Below are 20147 nucleotides of genomic sequence, written 5' to 3' on the forward strand. Positions count from 1 at the left end.
ATTTAACCTCTTAAAATGGAGGGTACTGGGTAATGGAGTGGAGGGTATTGGGAATAGCTATACTATAGGGTATTTCATAATTCATAGAACAAATTGGGTCAGGTAGATTCTATGGCTGAAAATAAGCCAAAATCAAGAATAACGAAATTGTCAGGGAGACTTCATTTTCGAAAAAATGAAATTAAAATATCAGTCGAGTACACGCGTCCTTACTAAATAACCGATGTTACGGATTTCACTAAAGACCGCTGTTGCGACCGTTTTTGTACGTGGTATAATGTCAGAGCTTGTTTATCATCAGAATACTTGTTTACTATGAGAAAATAACGGGTGCAAGAATGATAGTATGAATGGATAAGAACATTTTTACCAAGTCCCATTCTATGTTTTAAGAGGCTAAATGTATAGTACATATTTATATTGTTTGTAATATGTTTACATGAACATTTTTGTAAAATATATTTTCTACAGTTATCATTTTATTATAATTCTCCTTTTTCAACTTTTCAAACTTGTGAAATTAATGTAAACACTTCGAAAACCGCTTATTAATAAATATTGCTTTATAAATTAACACGAATAGATGTGTAATTGTTAGATATTGACACGGAACAAGAATATTAAATCCAGCTGATTTAAATTTCCCGCGTGCCTATACAACCAATTTAAAGGGATACTCGAACGATCGACATCGAAGGTGCCGCCCGGAGGTGTCGTCTGTAATTGTATCCCTACTCTTTGCAGTGTGTCGCCAGTAGCTAAAAACGGGTCACCGCGTACGGAAAAGGGATGGAATTCAGTATTGGTCCTCGTAACTTTCAAGAAACCTTGATTCACCTTGTGTAGCAAAGATGTACAGTTGTGGGGAGTACTAGTCTCTACAGTTTAAAAGTACGTAGATATGAGATTGAAGATTCTAATGCAGAGCTGCTCAACATGCCTATTAGCGGTCACGGGGGCCCGCCGATACCCGTGGGCACAGCTACCGGCAAAGTTACGGGCAAGTGACTTAGCGAAGTGGGGGTAGGCCGTAGCACAGCCGTACTTGGCCACGTAGCTGTGACAATGTGTGTGACAAATATATGCAGACTTGTCTGCAGGGGTGTGGTTTCGTGCCCGACATTCTGTGTATGTGCAGGGCAAAAAAATAGCTGCTCATACGGGCACGCGCTGAATAGCTTTACTCTAATGTACCAAATACAAACTACAATATATTGTTACTCAGAAGAGACCTTTTCAATTGTTAAAGTGTAAAGTATACCATGTAATCGCGGACACTATGTTACCTACTCTCGGTTTTGACGCACTGAGAAATGCAGGGGTGATCTCAGTTAATTTGGCAGACTGTAACGTGTAGCGCAGAGCTGTTCAGCGTGTGCCCGTACGGGCAGCAATTTTCTTGCCCTGTGCATATACAGAATGGCGGGTACGAAGTCACGCCCCTACGGGCATGGCTGCATGTATTTGTCACACGTATTGTCCGGTTACGTAGCCTACGGCTATATTACAGCCTATCCCTACTCCGCTAAGTCACTTGCCCGTAGCTTTGCCCGTAGCTGTGGCCACGAGCATCGGCGGCCCTTGCCCACTAATAAGCATATTGAACAGCTCTGGTGTAGCGTAACGTGTCGTAACTCGGTTTGGACTGCACTCACTTATGGGCAAGTTTATCCCCTTTATGCACCCAAAAATCATCTAGAAAATCAAGACATTCAAGTGGATCTCCCTGTTGCAGTATGTTTTCAAGAAAGCAGTAAAAGAGTCACGCAGGAAACGTCTCCGTATCTAACAACCAATTGAACATAAAGTTACCTAAATATTATTGCAAGTTACTCTAGCTACATATAAATGCCACTAACATTAGGAGAATATCTGTAAGTCCACGCGAGTTACTTTTTTAATAAATTAGACTTCATATGTGATTTTATACGATTTTATATTTTGTAGAGTATCGCGTGTTTTATTGCATTTCCGACAATAAAGATATGTCTTCAACATGTTTTTGATAAGACAATTTTCGTAGCAATTCGTGTCCCTTTATTAACATTAAAAAAAAATATTTTCTTCTTATTATTTATAACGGATGAAAAAATATTCTTCTTAACAGTTTCTAAAAAAAGTACACAATCGAACCAATAACTTTTTTATAATTGTACATGGCTTCATTTGTAATTGCACGCATCTTTTATTTTTAGATACACGTACAATAATTATAGCACTGGTTCTGAAATAGTGGTCAAATCAATATATATTTTTTTATTAATCAGCATTGATTGCTTTAATTAAACTGGGTTTACAGTAAGTGGAAGAAATAACACAACTTTTGTGTGCTTATTTTCTGTTTTTTGCATGTTTAGAGAAAGTAGAGCATGTAAAAAGAGAAATTAGAGGGGGGAACAAGTCTTGATCTGGCGACTATGCAGTATAAGGTATGGACTCGCTTAGTTTCCGAGATAATCGCAAAAAACTGCCGGTACTACCAAATTAAATTCTGCTTAAAGTTCGGCGACAGACGCACGTACGCGTCAGTGTATTGGTGCTCGCAGCCGCACAGTGGCCATTTGGCCAAAAAGCGGTAAAAACGAAACTATGCAACAAATTAGTTTGAAAATTTGTAGAAAATTTATCACAGGTGTAACGCTTATTTAACAAAAATAATTTTTTAAAAAAGTTGTTAACACATTAAGTAATATGGGCTAATCGGAATTCTTTGGGTTCCACTCATTTTTTATTTATGAAAGCATACAACAAATCTTATAATACATCGTTTTGGCAAGGTGTGATATTGAACAAGACCATTGAACTTGACTGTGTTTAAAAAATCTCAACCAGCTTCGACCACTCTTGGCCGCAATTTAAGTGGAACTATCAACTTTCAGACTTTCCAAGAATGAATCGTGCGGTGGTTACGGTGTATTTCATGTTTTAGGTGAATTTTTTTAGGAACATATTTAAATAATAAAGAAAAATGTGAAATGCATATAATTTATTAATCCTTTCAGTATAAAAAAAAATTAATAACGATTTCTCTTGTTACACAAGTTCTTTTTATAGGGCTGCTTGAATAGAAAAATGCCTGTTGTTTATTTGATATGAAAAAATTGTTATTAAATATTTTTTGTATATATAAATTTCACATTTGACAATTTTTATGCCAACATTTAGTGTTCACATTAATAACCCAAAAATCATTCATTTTTAACAAAGTTGAAAATTGGACTTTAGTCTGTGTTTTATCTTCTGTTTATAAACAAGGTTCGTGCAAGTTAAACGTCCCGTGCTTATGTGGGGCGACAAGAAATCCGCATTTCGCGTGGGTTTTTGTATTTATTTGTATTTTAACGAACCTAACTACAACCAACTCCAAATCGGTGAGGTCGTACCTTTTCGACTAGTACACCAAAAATGTTAGTCGATGTTTTCGGTGCTTAACGCGCTAAAGGCTACACAACATATGTTTTAATCTTTCATAGATTTATATTGTAATACCTTTTACTAATTCGAAAGACTTTTTAGTTATGTATAAAATAAGTATAGTTACAGGTTCGCAAACTTACCATACAGATTTGCCATACAGATTTTATCCAGTTGCTTCAGACAACTATCCAAGTTTAGGCAAAAACTCGTCATCATAGTTATAGAACATGTAGTTACACCTTTTAAGTTTACATACATATGCATTTGCTGAAATAATTGTATCGTAGGAGAACAGAAATTTTTATAAAATCCTATACTCTATTCTTTTTTAAATTTATTCAGAATAGGGCTATGACCTGGCCCTGTACTGTATGAATTCACCGGAAGCATATATCCGTTTAGCTCGAAGTGTGCTCATCAAAGCGTAGACGGAACTCCATCTCTTTAATAAGTTATCTCTAACGCCACGGAATCACGAGACATTATAATTGTTATGTCGTGCAGTTTCTCGCAATTGTAGGAGAGGTTCTGCGTGTTATTTTGTCGAATTAATGGCCCGACACCTTCCTTTGCAGTAACAACCTTGGTTTGTTTGAACAACGACTATATACAGTTTACATTTGGACTGGTGATTATTCTGTCCTTTTTCAGAACAAGTTTGTATCTAATTTCTGCTCTGGGGTCAGCTCGCTCTTCACCTCGGTGGTGACTTTGAAGAAGAGTGGGAGATGGTCCCATTTTTGGGGGAAAGAAATCTCATTTGCTGATTGACTTGAGGGAGGAGTCATTTGTATGCAACCCCTGTTGGTGGTGGAGGAAGTCCCCACCCCAAGTCAAACGAGTAGAGAAAGTGCCTAGACCAGCACGTGACGATTGCCAGACCCCAGAGCAGCGTGACGAAAAAAAAGGGCCCAAGTGGCCAGCGCGTGCGTGCGGTTTATTGCCCCCTTGTCCCCTGAGGGCGAGAACCATCGAGTTTGGGAACAATGCTTCCTTGGAAAAGCTAGATTTTCCAAGGACTCGGCAGAAGAGTCGCTTTGTTCGAGTCATCTGGCAACTATGTTTATTACGGGTCCCCAAACTGATGGCCCAAGGGGTCTGCGTTAGGGTCTCTAACACTCACGCATTACGCGGATGCCTAACCCGTGACGATTAGACCTTAACTGGTAACGTGTATATAAAAAATGCGTAGGCCTTCTCGAGACCCTTGTAAAGGTGTCCCGAGGTCTAATGATCTTTCCTCGGAAATGGCCGTGTGTCATAACAATAATACTTTGCTAATCATCGTAATATTAAATTTTAGATCGACGTTAGAAAAATATAGTATATTCAAATTATGGGGGAAATTGTCTGGTACTTTTGGAACTAGAGCATGTAATGATATCACGCAAGAAACACACCAAATTGTACACTTGCATTTATCGATCGAACGCACAAATGTATTACTTCTAATGAGAAACATTGTGAGTATTACTTGCGTTAGAATCTGTCGGTAATTATTTACAATAGGCAATTCCTCACCAATTTCAATGACCTTGAAATATGTTATTAAAGTCATCATTCTGAATAACTTTTTCCTATACATGTTACCGCCGGACGACCTTTGTTTGCGAGGTATTTGCAGAAAACTGTTGGAATGAGCACTCTACGTTTTTCCATTGATTAAATTTCTCCTTCAGGGCAAGGGAGGGGATTTTCCTCCAGGGGAGCCCCCCCCCCCCCCACCGCTTCACCAAATCTAACCCAAATGTAACGAAAATGCGTTCAAAATGACAATACAAACTTTAGTTAGGTTAAGTATTTTAATTTTTCTTGGAGCTGCCAAAGATCATGGAGAGTTAGAATTCTTTAGCTATTTGAAAAGAATCTTGGTTAGGTCTGGGTTAGGTTTGGTTTTGGCCTTTCGGATATTTAAAAATTCGAGTAGCTTCACTACCAATAATTCTCCTTAAACATGAAAGAGACAAACTAACTTTGCTAACCAATATTGCCAGAACAAGACTTGTTCCCTTACTCTAGTATCCCTTTCTACAGCCCTCTTCCTACGCTTCCGCCGCGGTTGAGTCACGTGACGCGTTCCGTCTCGGTTGTGTATACTCCGTTACTGGCAGAAAGAGGGTAACTTCTTCCCCTCGATTCGTGCTCCCTCCCCTCATCTGGTGACACTGCTGCTAACTGCTAACTAGTGTACGTGTGTGGTTATCATATACAGGGTGTTCGCGATAATTTGTACCAGCATTTTTTTCGTAAATGGTAAACATTAGAAAAAAACCGAAGAGGAGATAGTTGTATTATATTTTACCAGCAATATGATAGCGTATCTCAATTTTTTGTATTTTTAATATTTTTCTAGAAGCAAAGGTGACATTCATTTTTTTAAATCGAATGCTACATATTTGTTTACATCAAATGAAAAGGGACATTGAGACGAGTCCAACCATGTAGTATACTATGGTCTTCAGGGTCATACACGGGCAGAAATAAAAGAAATAAATTTAACATTTCATAGTATTGTATTTACTAGTATGTTGTACTGATAAGACTACATCTCGTGCATTCATTAACAAGAATGCATTTCTGAGTTCTGCTGACTACATTCCTGATACTTTCTGCCAATGTTGTACTAGATGTGGATGCACAGGCTTCTTTTATCTTAGTTTTCAAGTCGTCCAAATTTCTCGATGGTGCATTGATAACATTTTACTAGGTCCATATTTTTACTCTGAAATTCTAAATGGAAATAAGTATTTACAATTTGTAAATTGTGAATTTGAAAAGTCAGCAGAACTCAGAAATGCATTCTTTTTAATGAATTCACGAGATGTAGTCTTATCACTACAACATACTAGTAAATACAATACTATGAAATGTTAAATTTATTTCTTTTATTTCTGCCCGTGTATGACCCTGAAGACCATAGTATAGTACATAGTTGAACTCGTCTCAATGTCCCTTTTCATTTGATGTAAACAAATATGTAGCATTCGATTTAAAAAAATGAAGGTCACCTTTGTTTCCAGAAAAATACAAAAAATATAAAAAATTGTGATACGCTATCATATTGCTAGTAAAATATACTACACCTATCTCCTCTTCGGTTTTTTGTACGTTTGCCTGCGACGAATGCGCCTTCCCACGGCAGTATTGAGAAACTATTTAGGATGCGTCAGGATGCGTGTAGTTGTATCACCACAGACGAGGTATAAGGATAGACCAATCATCTTATGGGAATTCATGCCTCATGTTCTGAAATATCGACTGTTTAAACAATCAGAGGTTTTGGTATTCCCTCTACGATTTAGAGTGGTGAGTTTAGGAATTATATTGAATTACAGGTATCGAAGGCGTAGTTGCCAAATCACATCCGAGAATATTCGTCGCATAGTTGCCAATTTACTGTTACTGCCGTGTAATGCACAGCGCGTATTTCGGCTATTTTCCAAGTTACAGTCGCAATTCTGGAAAAGTAAACGAAACGAGCCATTACATGGTTAATTCAACCTGAATATTTGCTTTCTGTTTCCATACACTGTTTAAAGCTGAATAAATGCTTTTTCAATTTATATAAATAAACTTTTATTTATTGATAGTAAATAAAATAATAATTGTTGTTGAAAATTGAAATAAATATTTAGCCCAATTTTTATCTTGAAATTGATTGATTGAGAAACTGATTGAGAAATATTCAAAAGATTGTCAACAAAAATTTTAATGACAGTTGTTATGCGAGGTTCCATATTCGTTACAAGTTGCGGCGTGTCTGTTGTTATATATTAACATTACATATACAATTATTAGTTCTTTTTTCCAAATATTTTCATAAGTTGTGCAAGAATTTATTAATTATAAACAATAAATCTGTATAAAATTCTGTTTATTGCTGATCTGACTTATCGTTATATTTTAAAAGCATACAGGAGTTCAGATTTAGTTGATCTTTTACCATTATTGCTATCAGTTTTGAAAAAATTGTTTATCGATAATAATTATCGATAATAACAGACATGCCGCAACTTGTGACGAATATGGAACCTCGCATAACAACTGTCATTAACACTAGAACTACCGGACCAGTCAAAATGACTGGCTCCTAATTTTTTCTTTTACAATTACTGAAATTGTAAAAACGTTTCCATCGGAAATTTTTGAATGAGCCTCTTCATTGAAGCACATATTACAATAAAAGTTGTATGAGGTCTGAATGGGCACAGTCTTGTCACTGTTACAAAGCGATTTACGTCAGTCGCATTTATTGCTCGGTAGTTCTAGTGTTAAAATTTTTGTTGACAATCTTTAGAAAATTGAATTTGATAGCAGAAGGTTCAAATGTAAATACATTTCATAACGTTAAATTAATTTTAATTTCTGTCGTCCGTTTATTCCAATATTTCCATTAAATGAATATACTTGTTCCGTTCTGCAACGGAATTTCCAGAATTCTTTTTCCTGGCATTCTTCGACACGAGTTATTAGGTTCTTTTCAATTGAAAGTAGTGTACAATTTCGATATAATTTTTTTAGTGCAAGACAATGTCAATTCTTCAAACGGACGAGGACGGGCGATGCGCCCTTAACAAAACTAGGTCTTCTTACCTAGGAGATTAGAGTCCCGAAATCATTATTGCTGTCGAACTATCCAGCAATAAAACAATCAGTGCACTTCCGCACAATGGAGCATTGGATCCACCATCAGTCACCCAAGAGAAGCCATCTGGGGATGTTTTGAACATTTCAGATATTCTGACAGAAAAATGTTTCCAATGAAAGTTAATCGATACTCAGTCATCCATATATCCCAATAGAAAAAAATTACAAATCATTTTTTTTAATAAAAAATTATGGTCACCTTAATTTTTTAAATGCCACTAAGTATTTTTTATTACATATTGTTGTAGCTGATGTCAAAACGAATCTTTTATTTATTGTTAACAAATATAGTAATAATTGGTGTTCAAATTTCAAATATCTACTGATTTGAGGCTATTTATACAGGGTGAGTCACTAAACGTTAGCACCTCAAATATCTTTGTTGTTTCTAAAGATACGTAAAATATGGTAAGGACCAAGTTGAATAGTACAATGGGGCTGACACGATGCAAAAAAAATTTTGTTTTTATGTCACTTTTTTGGAGATATCAAGGTCACCTTGACTTTTTTAAATGGAACCACCCTTTTTTAAACACCTACAATGATAGTCCCTTTCATTAGGAATTCAGTGACTATAATTAGTCCAAGGTCATTCAAGGTCAAGGACAGAAAAAACGTATAAAACTAAAATATGGAAGCAGAATACGTTTATCACGGTTGAGACTTGTAGGAAATAGTAAACATACTATGGTCGTAGTTAAAGTAAACATACTAAGGTCCTTCAATGTTATTCAGCATTCTTATTTACTATCAGTATGTTTCCAAACGCGATTCCGCTATGTTATATTCTGTGACTGAAAAGTGTGATATGATCACGATTTACTGTGAATGTAGAAAAAATGCAGTGCAGGCCCGACTACTTTATGAAGAAAGGTACCCCGAGCGAAACACTCCTTCTAGACATACTTTCACTAATACGTACAGGTTGTTTCGAAGTACTGGAAGTGTACATGCAAGACAGTACAAACGGGAGAATCCCACGACTAATGAAGACAATGAAATTAATATTTTAGCAGCTATAGCTGTCAATCCTCACGTGAGTACGAGAAAAATTGCCCGGGAAGCAGGCATAAATCAAAGTAGCGTAATACGAATTCTGACCCGACATAAATTTCATCCGTTCCACATATCGCTCCATCAAGAATTGCACGGGAATGATTTTCAAAATAGAATTAACTTTTGTCAATGGGGATTGCTTCAAAATCATTCATTTTTTTCTAATGTCTTGTTTACGGACGAAGCAACATTTACTAATCATGGCTCAATTAATCTACGGTACGCAAAAATTATTGGTCTGTGGATAATCCGCACTGGCTGCGAGAAATTGATCATCAAAGACAATGGAGCGTAAACGTGTGGTGTGGTATTTTGAACGACAAAGTAATTGGACCATATTTCGTTAACGGAATGATGACGGGACAGAAATACGCTCAATTTTTGCAAGAAGATTTGCCAATTTTGTTAGAAGATGTCCCTTTACAAAATCGCTACGATATGTGGTACCAACGTGACGGTTGTCCTGCTCATTATGCACGAGTAGCAAGAGAAACGTTGGATTCTCGATATCCAAACCGATGGATTGGACGAGGCGGAACAGTTTCATGGCCAGCACGTTCGCCTGATTTAAATCCACTGGATTTCTTTTTCTGGGGTCTGCTAAAAGAGACCGTGTACACGGATGCTCCAACAACAGTTGAAGATATGCGTCAGCGTATCATCACAACATGTACGAATATCAACGTCGGATACACTTATCAGAGTTCAACATTCCTTCAGAGCTCCTTTACAACAATGTATCGACGCAGATGGCCATCATTTCGAACATTTATAAAATACAGGTATTCTCCTTTCATATTTTAGTTTTATACGTTTTTTCTGTCCTTGACCTTGAATGACCTTGGACTAATTATAGTCACTGAATTCCTAATGAAAGGGACCATCATTGTAGGTGTTTAAAAAAGGGAGGTTCCATTTAAAAAAGTCAAGGTGACCTTGATATCTAAAAAAAAATGACATAAAAACAAAAGTTTTTTTGCATCGTGTCAGCCCCATTGTACCATTCAACTTTGTCCTTACCATATTTTACGTATCTTTAGAAACAACAAAGATATTTGAGGTGCTAACGTTTGGTGACTCACCCTGTATATAACCAAGTTACGTTCAAAGTTTGGCTTTGTAGTTTTTAGTAAGTTATTAAAACATTTGTTTTGTAATGTTCATACAAATTTTCATAAAAACCACTTGCTATATAATGCACATATGATTTATATAACGATACTCTTGTTTATTTCTTTTCTTATTGTTGAAAGCAATGTAGGTAATCAATAATGGGAACAAAATTATGTCATCCTATAACAATAACAATACAGGTCTAAACAATGAATTTATTCCATTTACATTATAAAGGTATAATTACATTTATCATTTATTCCATTTACATTATAAAGTTATATATTACATTTATAAAGTACATATTAATATTTGGCTGTTTACAACATTTTGAATTTTGCAGTTAAACATATTCTTTATTGTACGTACAGTTTCATTCATTTATTATTTATACCCAACATAAAGTTTGACTAATCATAAACGAAATTAATCTTTGAAATTGTTAAAGCATTTTAGACAACAATATTCTATTGTATTCGCGAGACTGCAGTGACTATATATAGCTACTTTTCATTTTAATTCTTACCACTGAGGATGCTGTCAGCAAATTTTAGTTCCAGTTGGTAATACAGGATGTGACACGAAAATGGTAATGGGGTTACGTGACCCCAAAAAAGTGGGCCTCGAAAATACATTGGATGATAAGTCTATTCTATACCTCGTCGGTGGTATCACAGATGCTCGCACAAAAACAACTCGTTTTCTTACGCCCTCTACGCTGACAAACGATAAATGTTGGAAGTAAATCCACGGAAACGATCAAATCTGGTCAAATACAAATGCCTGACGAGTTGTGTCTGCGATGTTATGACTATATGTTCAAATTATAGTTTTTTATTTGGTGTCACTATGTTGTATATCTATAATTATCTTGATCAGTACAATATTAATAAGGGTAGACACTACGTTTTCAAATTATAGAAATACAATTTTCATAAATCTTGAACGTAAATAACTTTACGCATACATTTATTTTATACACTTCTCCATACGTATAATTATTATTCGCATTCCTATTATTTTCTAACACTATCAATACGCATCTCTTTTGAATATATCTTGTAATTGAATTTAAAAAAACAGTTAAATCAAAATTTGTTATATATTTTCATGTATATTTCATTTAAACAACACAAATATTAGCAATAAAAATGTCTTGAAAAATATTAATTAATATTAATTGTGTTAATATTAAGTGTTAAGAATAAATTATTAAGAATAAAATATGTCAATCTATTTTACCACTGACTCAGAATCTAATTGTAGTATTTTTTTCACGTTTGTAGTGAGAAAGCAAACGACGCACGCAACAGAACGACACGTACAGACTCCGCATTCATCGACTTCTATCAAACCAGTCCCAGAGTAGGCAAGATCCGTTACCGAAACCGTTTTGCATGAAATTTTTCAATATTAATTTAATCTTCGTTATTCTCCGATTTATATGGAATTTAGATTCGTTTATATCAGAAAAACATCTCCAATCGGCTGGTAATATTTTCATTACGATATTTTTAATAAGAAGAGAGTTTGGATCTGGTTATTCATTATTAACAGGCAATGCTTTACAATGTTGCCTTTCACACTTTCTTCCGACCGTGGTCTTGAGAATTTCAATGGCTCAGACAAGCGGCAAAACCATACAACTTTTGTTTTAACCATTTTTTCCATATACCAAATAGTTCATATTTAATTTTGCTCACACACTTAGCTGAATCGCCTTATTTTGAAATTGTAGAAGGATTTGATTTTTCTACTATTGTGTGTGTGTGTGTGTGTGTGTGTGTGTGTGTGTGTGTGTGTGTGTGTGTGTGTGTGTGTGTGTGTGTGTGTGTGTGTGTGTGTGTGTGTGTGTGTGTGTGTGTGTGTGTGTGTGCGTGCGTGCGTGCGTGTGTGTGTAACCTATCGCTGAAGTTTTTCGATTACCTCGTCAAAATATCGCTCTGTTCTGACTTTCAGAACGAAGTGCCTGTCTACACGCAAACGAATGACGGGGACGGATGTCGAACTGAATTGGCGCAATGACTATAACCAATGCCTAATGCGGCAATGAATGTGCGACGGTTTTCTTAACGTTTAAAAGAACGATATAACCGCAACCAATTCGTTACACATGCGGAAACTTTTGTATAAAGATTATTATAATTAATAATAATGATTCCAAGAAGTTTTAGAAGAGACTAAATGAAACAAAAAAAAAACTGGAAAGGAAATTTTTAATTATCTGCTCATTATATTCTACCCAGGAAAGTAACTGTACACTTAATATTTATATCGTACTTATATTACACTCATCAAACATAATCTACTACATATGTACATCATACAAAACTGAGAATCTCTTTTGAGCCAATGAATTCCTAACATTAAAACTTGAATTTTTGGCATTTTCTCGTCAATATCTACAGGATTATACAAAAAAGTTAAAAAGTTCTGGGTTGTCGAGGTAAAGTTAAGGCCAAAAATGTAATATCGGCCCTTCTACTATTGATGATATAAGAAAGCAAAAATAGAATCTTGAAATATTTTGATCTTATTCTGGTTCATCTAAAACTATTGCTATTCAAAAATCGTTGAAAAAACCTAAACTGAACCAATTAGACAATGAATTGTACACATGGTTCACTGCGAAAAGATTCGAAGTTAAGTTTATTTCAAAGACTAATGATTATCGAAAAAGTTTTTTCAATTATTTCAAATGAACAATTTCAATGTGACTTGAATTTAACAGAAGATAGTTGCTTGTTGTCGTATGAATGACTTGATAATTTTTAAATTCGGCATAGAATACTCAAATTAGACATTTTGGAAGATTTAAAAAATCTGCATATTGGGCTGCTCCAAGTACACACAAACAGAGAAACAAAGTGAGATTCGATAAAATTGTTAAAGAGCATTATTTATTCCCTGTCAAATATACATACCTATAATGCTGGTGAAACTGGTCTTTTGTGGCGTTGTTTACCGATCTCGACATTAGTAGGAGGTGAGGAACAAGCCATAAAAGCTTCCAAGCTGAATGAAGATCATATACCGAATCATGAAGATCATAAATTAAAACTTTTTGTTATTGGAAAATATTAGAAACCTAGAGCTTCTAAGAATCTTATTCGTGAGCCTGTTATTTACAAAACTCAACCAAAAGTTTGGATGAATGCTGAGATATTTAAACATTGTTCTTTCTTGCCACTTTGTACCAAGTGTGAGAAATCAATTTTAGAAGCTGGATCTTCCGAAAGATAGAATGGCCCATCTGATTTTAGATACTAATTGTGGAGTTCATCTTTCTTTCGTTAAATTAAAATCTTTTGTAACGTACCTCCACCAAACGTTGCGCCCTAAATTCAAGAGATTATCCAAATTTAAAAAGAAAATTTTGAATTCATTTGTACAAAATCTATTAAATTATAATTGCAATATGAAGTAGTTCCAACATTTAGTATACAAATACAATTTTTGCTGCTGCTATTCTTGGAAAGAGTAAGAATGTAAGTGGTACGACACTACAGATAGCTCTGTCAAGAATTATAACTATGAAGTGATAAGATAAAAATAGTGTTAGGGAATCATGAATAAATAAGTGTTAGGGAATCATGAATAAATAAACGCATACCAATATTAAGGAATACAATGTCACCTCCTTTTTATTTTTCAGTTTTTCTGACTTTTATATTTTTAGGAAAATATAAGACTCAAACTCTACTCGCAGCATTGTTATTTGTATTTGACAGTGGAACTACTAGTTCAAAATTCTTCATTTTATGTTGGACTACTAAATAAATCTGTTTATTCGAGTATATTATCTATTATAATAAAAATTGCACAAAATCTACGTAAATGCAGTTTTGATTATAATAATTAGTATCAGAAAATTATAAATTATTATAGTAATTTGAGTACTTGTTTGTCCTAATGTTAAGTAGATATTTTATTATATGTATAATATAATGCCACTACCATTGTGTTACGAATTTGTTACATAAAATAATGGTGAAGTAACAAAAGAGAATTACTATAGAGTTTCCTATTATAAACAGTAATTAAATGAATGGCCATTTAAAAAAATTCTTCTGATTGCAAACTGGTCATTACAATTTTTAAACAATGACTGTTTAAGAAATGTTATTGAGCATAATGCAATAGTGTCTATGCATAAACAAATTCTTTCTATGTGCTTCATTTGTTTATCCCCGAATAAACAGTAATAGTATTATCTTATAAATTGACTTACAACTTAAGGTTTAATGAAATAAGTAGCCGAAAGAATAAACCAACAACGAAAGGACAAATTGCAGTTTGCATGGCTATGATTTAAATGGAGCACGGTGCTTTGCTATTACGGAAAGAGTATAGCATGTCCTACAGAAACTGTTTCTCGTGAGTGTATATTTAGAAACAGCTATTATTAGAACAGAAGGCCTTCTTTATTTCCATTTTCTAGTTATACAAATGTTTTTGTTTCTTCACCCCGTGCAATCGAATTGACAAAGAAAGTCAGCATTTGTACTCAAAACGAATTCATCATACACTTTTTCTCATTCACATTCCGTTACACGAGTAGCAAAACGTCGAGATTAAGGTCATATCAATCTACTCCGTCCGTCGTGACCTTGTCTCCTCGCTTCCACTGCCGTACTATCGTCATATTTTTCTAGTTCACTGACCATTATGTTTCCTCAAATCAACTCGCGTTTCTTCTGCATTGTCGATTAATACAGTATGACGTTGATTGTACCATTTGAATGAAATACGAATTTTACTGAAACGAGATCACCGTCGACATTACTTTGCAACCGCGTTGCCTTGTTACACTGGGGAAGCAGCATTAAATCATCATCTACTGTCACATACTTGTCACCGATTAGAGCATTAGGTGAAAAATTACTATCAATGGAACTGTGACGGGAATATTTATTGCAAGCAACCAGTTTGTACGAATTTTTGTTTTCTTACGTAAGTGAGCAAGCATTTGTTTAGTTATAATTTTGAATTGCACGAAGCATCGACGACAAGCGAGAAACATATTCTAATGTAGCATTAAATACCAGGATAGTTGAAAAACACACAAATTTAACGGAATAAGAACTTCATTAACAGTGTCAAATGTTTAATGAATATACGTTATTTTATTCTGAAAAAATTCATTTTTCGTGAAATAAATTATTCACAAAATGAAAGATTTACATATTTGTTAAATTAGTGCAAGCCAATTATTGTAATTTTGAATTAACATGCGAATAAGTTTCTGGAGATTTATCTAAATTCCAATTGACCCCGAAATTTCGGTCGGTCAGCGGTTTTCGTACGTCTTGATACCGTTGAAATTTTCTACATATATTCATATTCGGCAACATAAAGGGACAATAGTACCAGGACTATGGACTGTATGGTTTCCTGACAATTTCTTTGCTGCACTCATACCGTTCTAGAGATGGCTTTTGTAAGAGCATAGTCTATAAAGGTGCACACATTGCGCGTTTATGAAAAAGAGACATTTTTATACGCAGGTGAAAATTGATATCAATAACTGCGTGCATATAGTGACGTATGATGTTCAAGTTTGCCAAACCAATACCAAATCAGTCGCACGCAAACACGTGCACGTGTAGGCAGCAATCTGTCGAACTGACGTCAGAGATCTTTAACTCATAATTGATTGGCGCGTTCTTTTGTATTTCTGAAATTACTCACGGACGAATCGAAACAAACGAATTTTCGTTTTTTTTCGAAATATGTAAGTATCGATTGTTAGACACAACGATAATATGTTACACATTTTTCGTGTTTTAGTATTTGACTTTTCATAACCTGTTGTATCATTTAATGTTTTAGAATATTTCCATTTCGGTATGATGCGGAGACAAAACAGAAAGTACATAGGGTAAGGGACCCAATTACTGTGGCTATATTAATTATACTTATTTTTAAATCATAATGAATCTTAAAAAAGATATTAACAGATAATATTAAAAGATATTAAGATATATTAATTGATTTTAATGAAAAAAATTAATATCTCTTTTTTAATGTTCACTATGCTTTAAAAATAAGTATAATTAATATAGACACAGTAATTGAGTCCCTTGCCCTACATACACAGTGAAAATATTCGCAAACAACGAATCAATAAACGACCATTATTCAGGCTTGATAATATTGTTCCCAGATTTGTTTATTATGTCCACATTCTAATTAGTGCATTTTGCAAGTAAACACAAAACAACTGTCAGTTTATGTACAATCGCAGAAACAATATATACTAAAGTGAAATATCTTGTTACGTTGTTTGTAATGAAAGAAATGAGAAATATTCAGGAGTTTCACAGTTGAAAATGGCAGAGAAAGCATTTCGCAATTATTAGAAACAGAAACACGAGTACCCTTCTCCGCAATTTTTTTTAAACTATGAAACTATATTTTATCACCGATCGATAGATAGCGGATCTTTTTGCAAAATACAAATTTTCTACCTGAATTGCAACAAACTGGAGTGAAACAGGAATATATTTTCTTTCTTAATACGTTTAATAGTGTGAAAATAATATAATAGTATTTTAGAATTCTTCTAATGTTTTTATTGTTTTAAATTACATCTACTCATTTTGGTCATGAATGCATAAAATCCGCTGTGTACTAAGATATAATAAAAAATACTAGTTTGGTCGAATAGGATGGAATAAAAGGAGAAGCACAGCTTCGTTATAAAAGAAATTTGAATATGGTAAATAGCAAGAGTAAAAAATGTCATACAAAAATACAAAAATATTGTCGCCTTTAATACGATATACGATATACAAAACATTTTTAATTCGGTACATTTATTTGAAGTACTTTTAGTTCACAACTCCCGCAATTTTATTTAAATCAAAGCGTATCAACCTTACCACTCAATTAACACAAGTTAGTTTGTAATAAACTAACGTATCATAATTAACACATGTTTCAGATAGCACGAGCCATTGGCAGCTTGTTTTCTTGTAACCGAATAACAAAGATGAAAACAGTCGAATAAACGGCAGAACCCACCGGTGGCTCTCCGACGATAATCAATAACAAGATGTTTCGTTACTCGAATTCAGGCATAGCCTGAAACATGGTCCTGCAAACAATATGGACCCACTGAGATCACCCCATAGCAAGTAACTTTCCTTAATGTCGAATAAGAAAACATGCGACTGAAGAAACGCACGAATATGTATATCGTAAACGATTGTTTAATCTGACGTTAACCAAATAAGAACTACGCACGTAATTGAAAATCGCAATGAAAAATCTACGACAATTGTAAGATAAAAATAGTACAATATGAACTTGTAAAAGAAATGCTTTAGAATAAGCGAGTCGATAGTCGAAACGTGTTATGTGTATGTATATGGTCAGTTTGAATGAAGGGAAAGAACGTAGGCTGATGATAATCGGAACCGGTTTGGCAAATCGAATGAAACGCAACGAAAAGAGAAACATACCGAGCAGGGTTATCGCTGGGAAAGTGCGACTTGTCGGTGTGAAATGGCGTACCGAACGTCATAACCGAGCAGGTAGACAATCGTTGCCGTGGTTGACGAGAATCCTTGTAGCTTTGGCGTCGATTCTCGTTACCGGCCGACTGTCCGCGGCCGCCGAACAGTTCGGCTAGTCAGCTGATCGCGTGATGTTTCATCGCTTCGCTCACTTTACGCATAATCGGTGGAATTTTCGTGAGAACTGCTTCTCCCGTGACTCTAGCTGCAGCAATTAGGCCGCGCGATGCAACGCCTTCGACCACAGACTACAAGTTACAACGGACACGGTTCTCTATTCACTCTGCACGCAAGTAGGTTGTATCGCTGCCGAACGAGTGTCTCGACAGGCTCGAAACCTGTTCGTACCTCGCAGTTGCCCGAAGGATCGAACAGTATCGTAAAACACAACAGGCAAGCCTATGTGCCTCACGCTCACACTTACTCCGTTTCTCAATTGCCTATCCACAGATATATATATACATCCTTTGCACTTTTGCACCGCGATTCGTTTGCACAGGAATCCTGTCAAGATTGATTTCAAAACAAATCACACAACAGCACGACTAATTAAATGTGAGAGAGGTGTCACGACACGAAAACGAGATGAGATGAGACCAGGAGAGACGAGACGAGACTTGGTACTGTCACGAGTAACGGGATCGAGGCGCGGTCGTTAAACACAAATCACGCACTGAAATTTAATGAAGCGACACTCGATCAACGCAGCAAGTGCAACGACCTGTCACTCCTTCCTTTTCTTTTCCACACGATCCATCCGACATTTGGTTATATCCGTGGTCTTGTCGTCGAATTCTGAGGAAGCATTCGCGGAACGGAAACGCGTGTGTACGGGTGTTGGTGTTCCAATGTGCAACGGTTGTGTGAGTGTGTGTGTGTGTAAAAAAGGCAAGAGACCCGACGAAAGCCGATCACTGCCGAGACGCAGCGAAAACGAGGATCCAACTCCCGTCGCGTTTAACGTCCGACTGGCTTCGAGGAAAGTCGGCCTGCCGAACGTCACCCTCTCCTCTCCACTCGTGACCCCACACCAACTACCCCGGAGTCCGGACGCGCCATCGCACTGCCACAGATCGTGTCACTATCCTCAACCCTCTACAATCTATACTCAAAACTTTACGCTCCACCTCTAAACTCTACACTCTACACTCTACACTCTATACTCTACACTAGACTATACCTCATTTTTCAACTATGAAATTTTGAACTCGCCGTCCCCTAAACTAGTTCCGCTTCATGAAAAAATTATATATAAAAAATTTGAAATCGACTGGACGACGGAAGGTGATGGCACATCGAATGAAGAAGGCACATCGAAGTTTTGAAATAGAAATAACTGCACACTAAATGTAAAGAGTACACTGAAAATATGGGTTAAGTATTTTATACCTTCAAAAATATCATCATTCCTTACATGCATTCAATCACAAATTTACTTTGTACGCATTAAGATTATTGCACATAAATTGACCTGTCCAATTTCTGTCCGGCACCTTCCCGCTAAGAAGTCCATTTTTGCGAACCGTAATTACTGCGGCTACAAGGAAAAACGCCGCATGTCACAATTTCAAAAAATTTAGATTCATGCATTAATTGAGCTCTAGAATATAGGATTTACTTATTTACCAGAAACAAAAGACAGGAAAAACAAATTCGAAAGGTTAAAAAAAATTATGCAATTTAACCGAAGTCCTATGTTCAATTCGTATGCATAAAGCAAGACAACGTAAGTCCTCAATATTTTGAGATTACGACAATTACTCGTATCTTTCCGTTGTGATTGCTGTTTTTTTCTATTTTTATTAATCTGCTCATATTAAATTTATTTTGTATAACATAAAATGGCAAAAATTATATTCTATATTTTTATTATACCAAAAATAGCACAGTAAATGTTCCAAATTATGACCTTGAGCAGTAACACAAACAGTTAAACTTTTTACGAGGCAATCAATTGTACTTTCAATTGTTTCTGTTGGAATTGATCTACAAGGTCTAATTATTCTTTTTTGCAGGTTGTCTGGTGTAGTCAAATGAAAATAAGATCGGTCTTATTCTCCTTTGAGTAACACATCGTTAAACGGTTATCGATAAACTGATACACTCGAAATAATTCGATGACCATAACTGACTCGGCATACATACCTGTAGTTTGTGGATAATTGTATGCGTGTACGCTTATAGAGACCACCTTCCGTTAACGGTATACGTGTTATGAGATCTAATGGCTGAAGAAATTAAATTTTTCGTTGATCAATCAGACTAGTCAAACTATATCTATTAATGAGTCCAAGGTCATGTGAAGGTCATAGTGTACCACATCATTGAACTCGTCTTGACATGAGCTACAACACTGTGAAGTTAAACATATATGGTGCTATTTAAAAATCATCG

The 20147-nt window shown here is 35.4% G+C and overlaps 1 protein-coding gene across 5 annotated transcripts in view; it reads right to left on the reverse strand.

Moving 5' to 3' along the window:
• The window catches only part of LOC143356642 (uncharacterized), a 281650-nt gene that overhangs the window by 172015 nt on the left and 89488 nt on the right, over nt 1–20147 (reverse strand). Inside the window, exon 1 of one of the 5 annotated variants that reach the window (XM_076792508.1) lies at nt 17700–19037. The exons of 3 other annotated variants lie outside the window; for them this stretch is intronic. In XM_076792508.1, the coding sequence (XP_076648623.1) occupies nt 17700–17761 (62 nt within the window). In that variant the 5' untranslated portion in view covers nt 17762–19037. Of the gene's footprint in view, nt 1–5390; nt 5529–17699; nt 19038–20147 lie in introns of those variants that run through there. One more of the 5 variants, XM_076792511.1, reaches the window with a different exon arrangement.

Source organism: Halictus rubicundus, chromosome 8, assembly GCF_050948215.1.
Source record: "Halictus rubicundus isolate RS-2024b chromosome 8, iyHalRubi1_principal, whole genome shotgun sequence".
Classification (NCBI taxonomy): domain Eukaryota; kingdom Metazoa; phylum Arthropoda; class Insecta; order Hymenoptera; family Halictidae; genus Halictus; species Halictus rubicundus.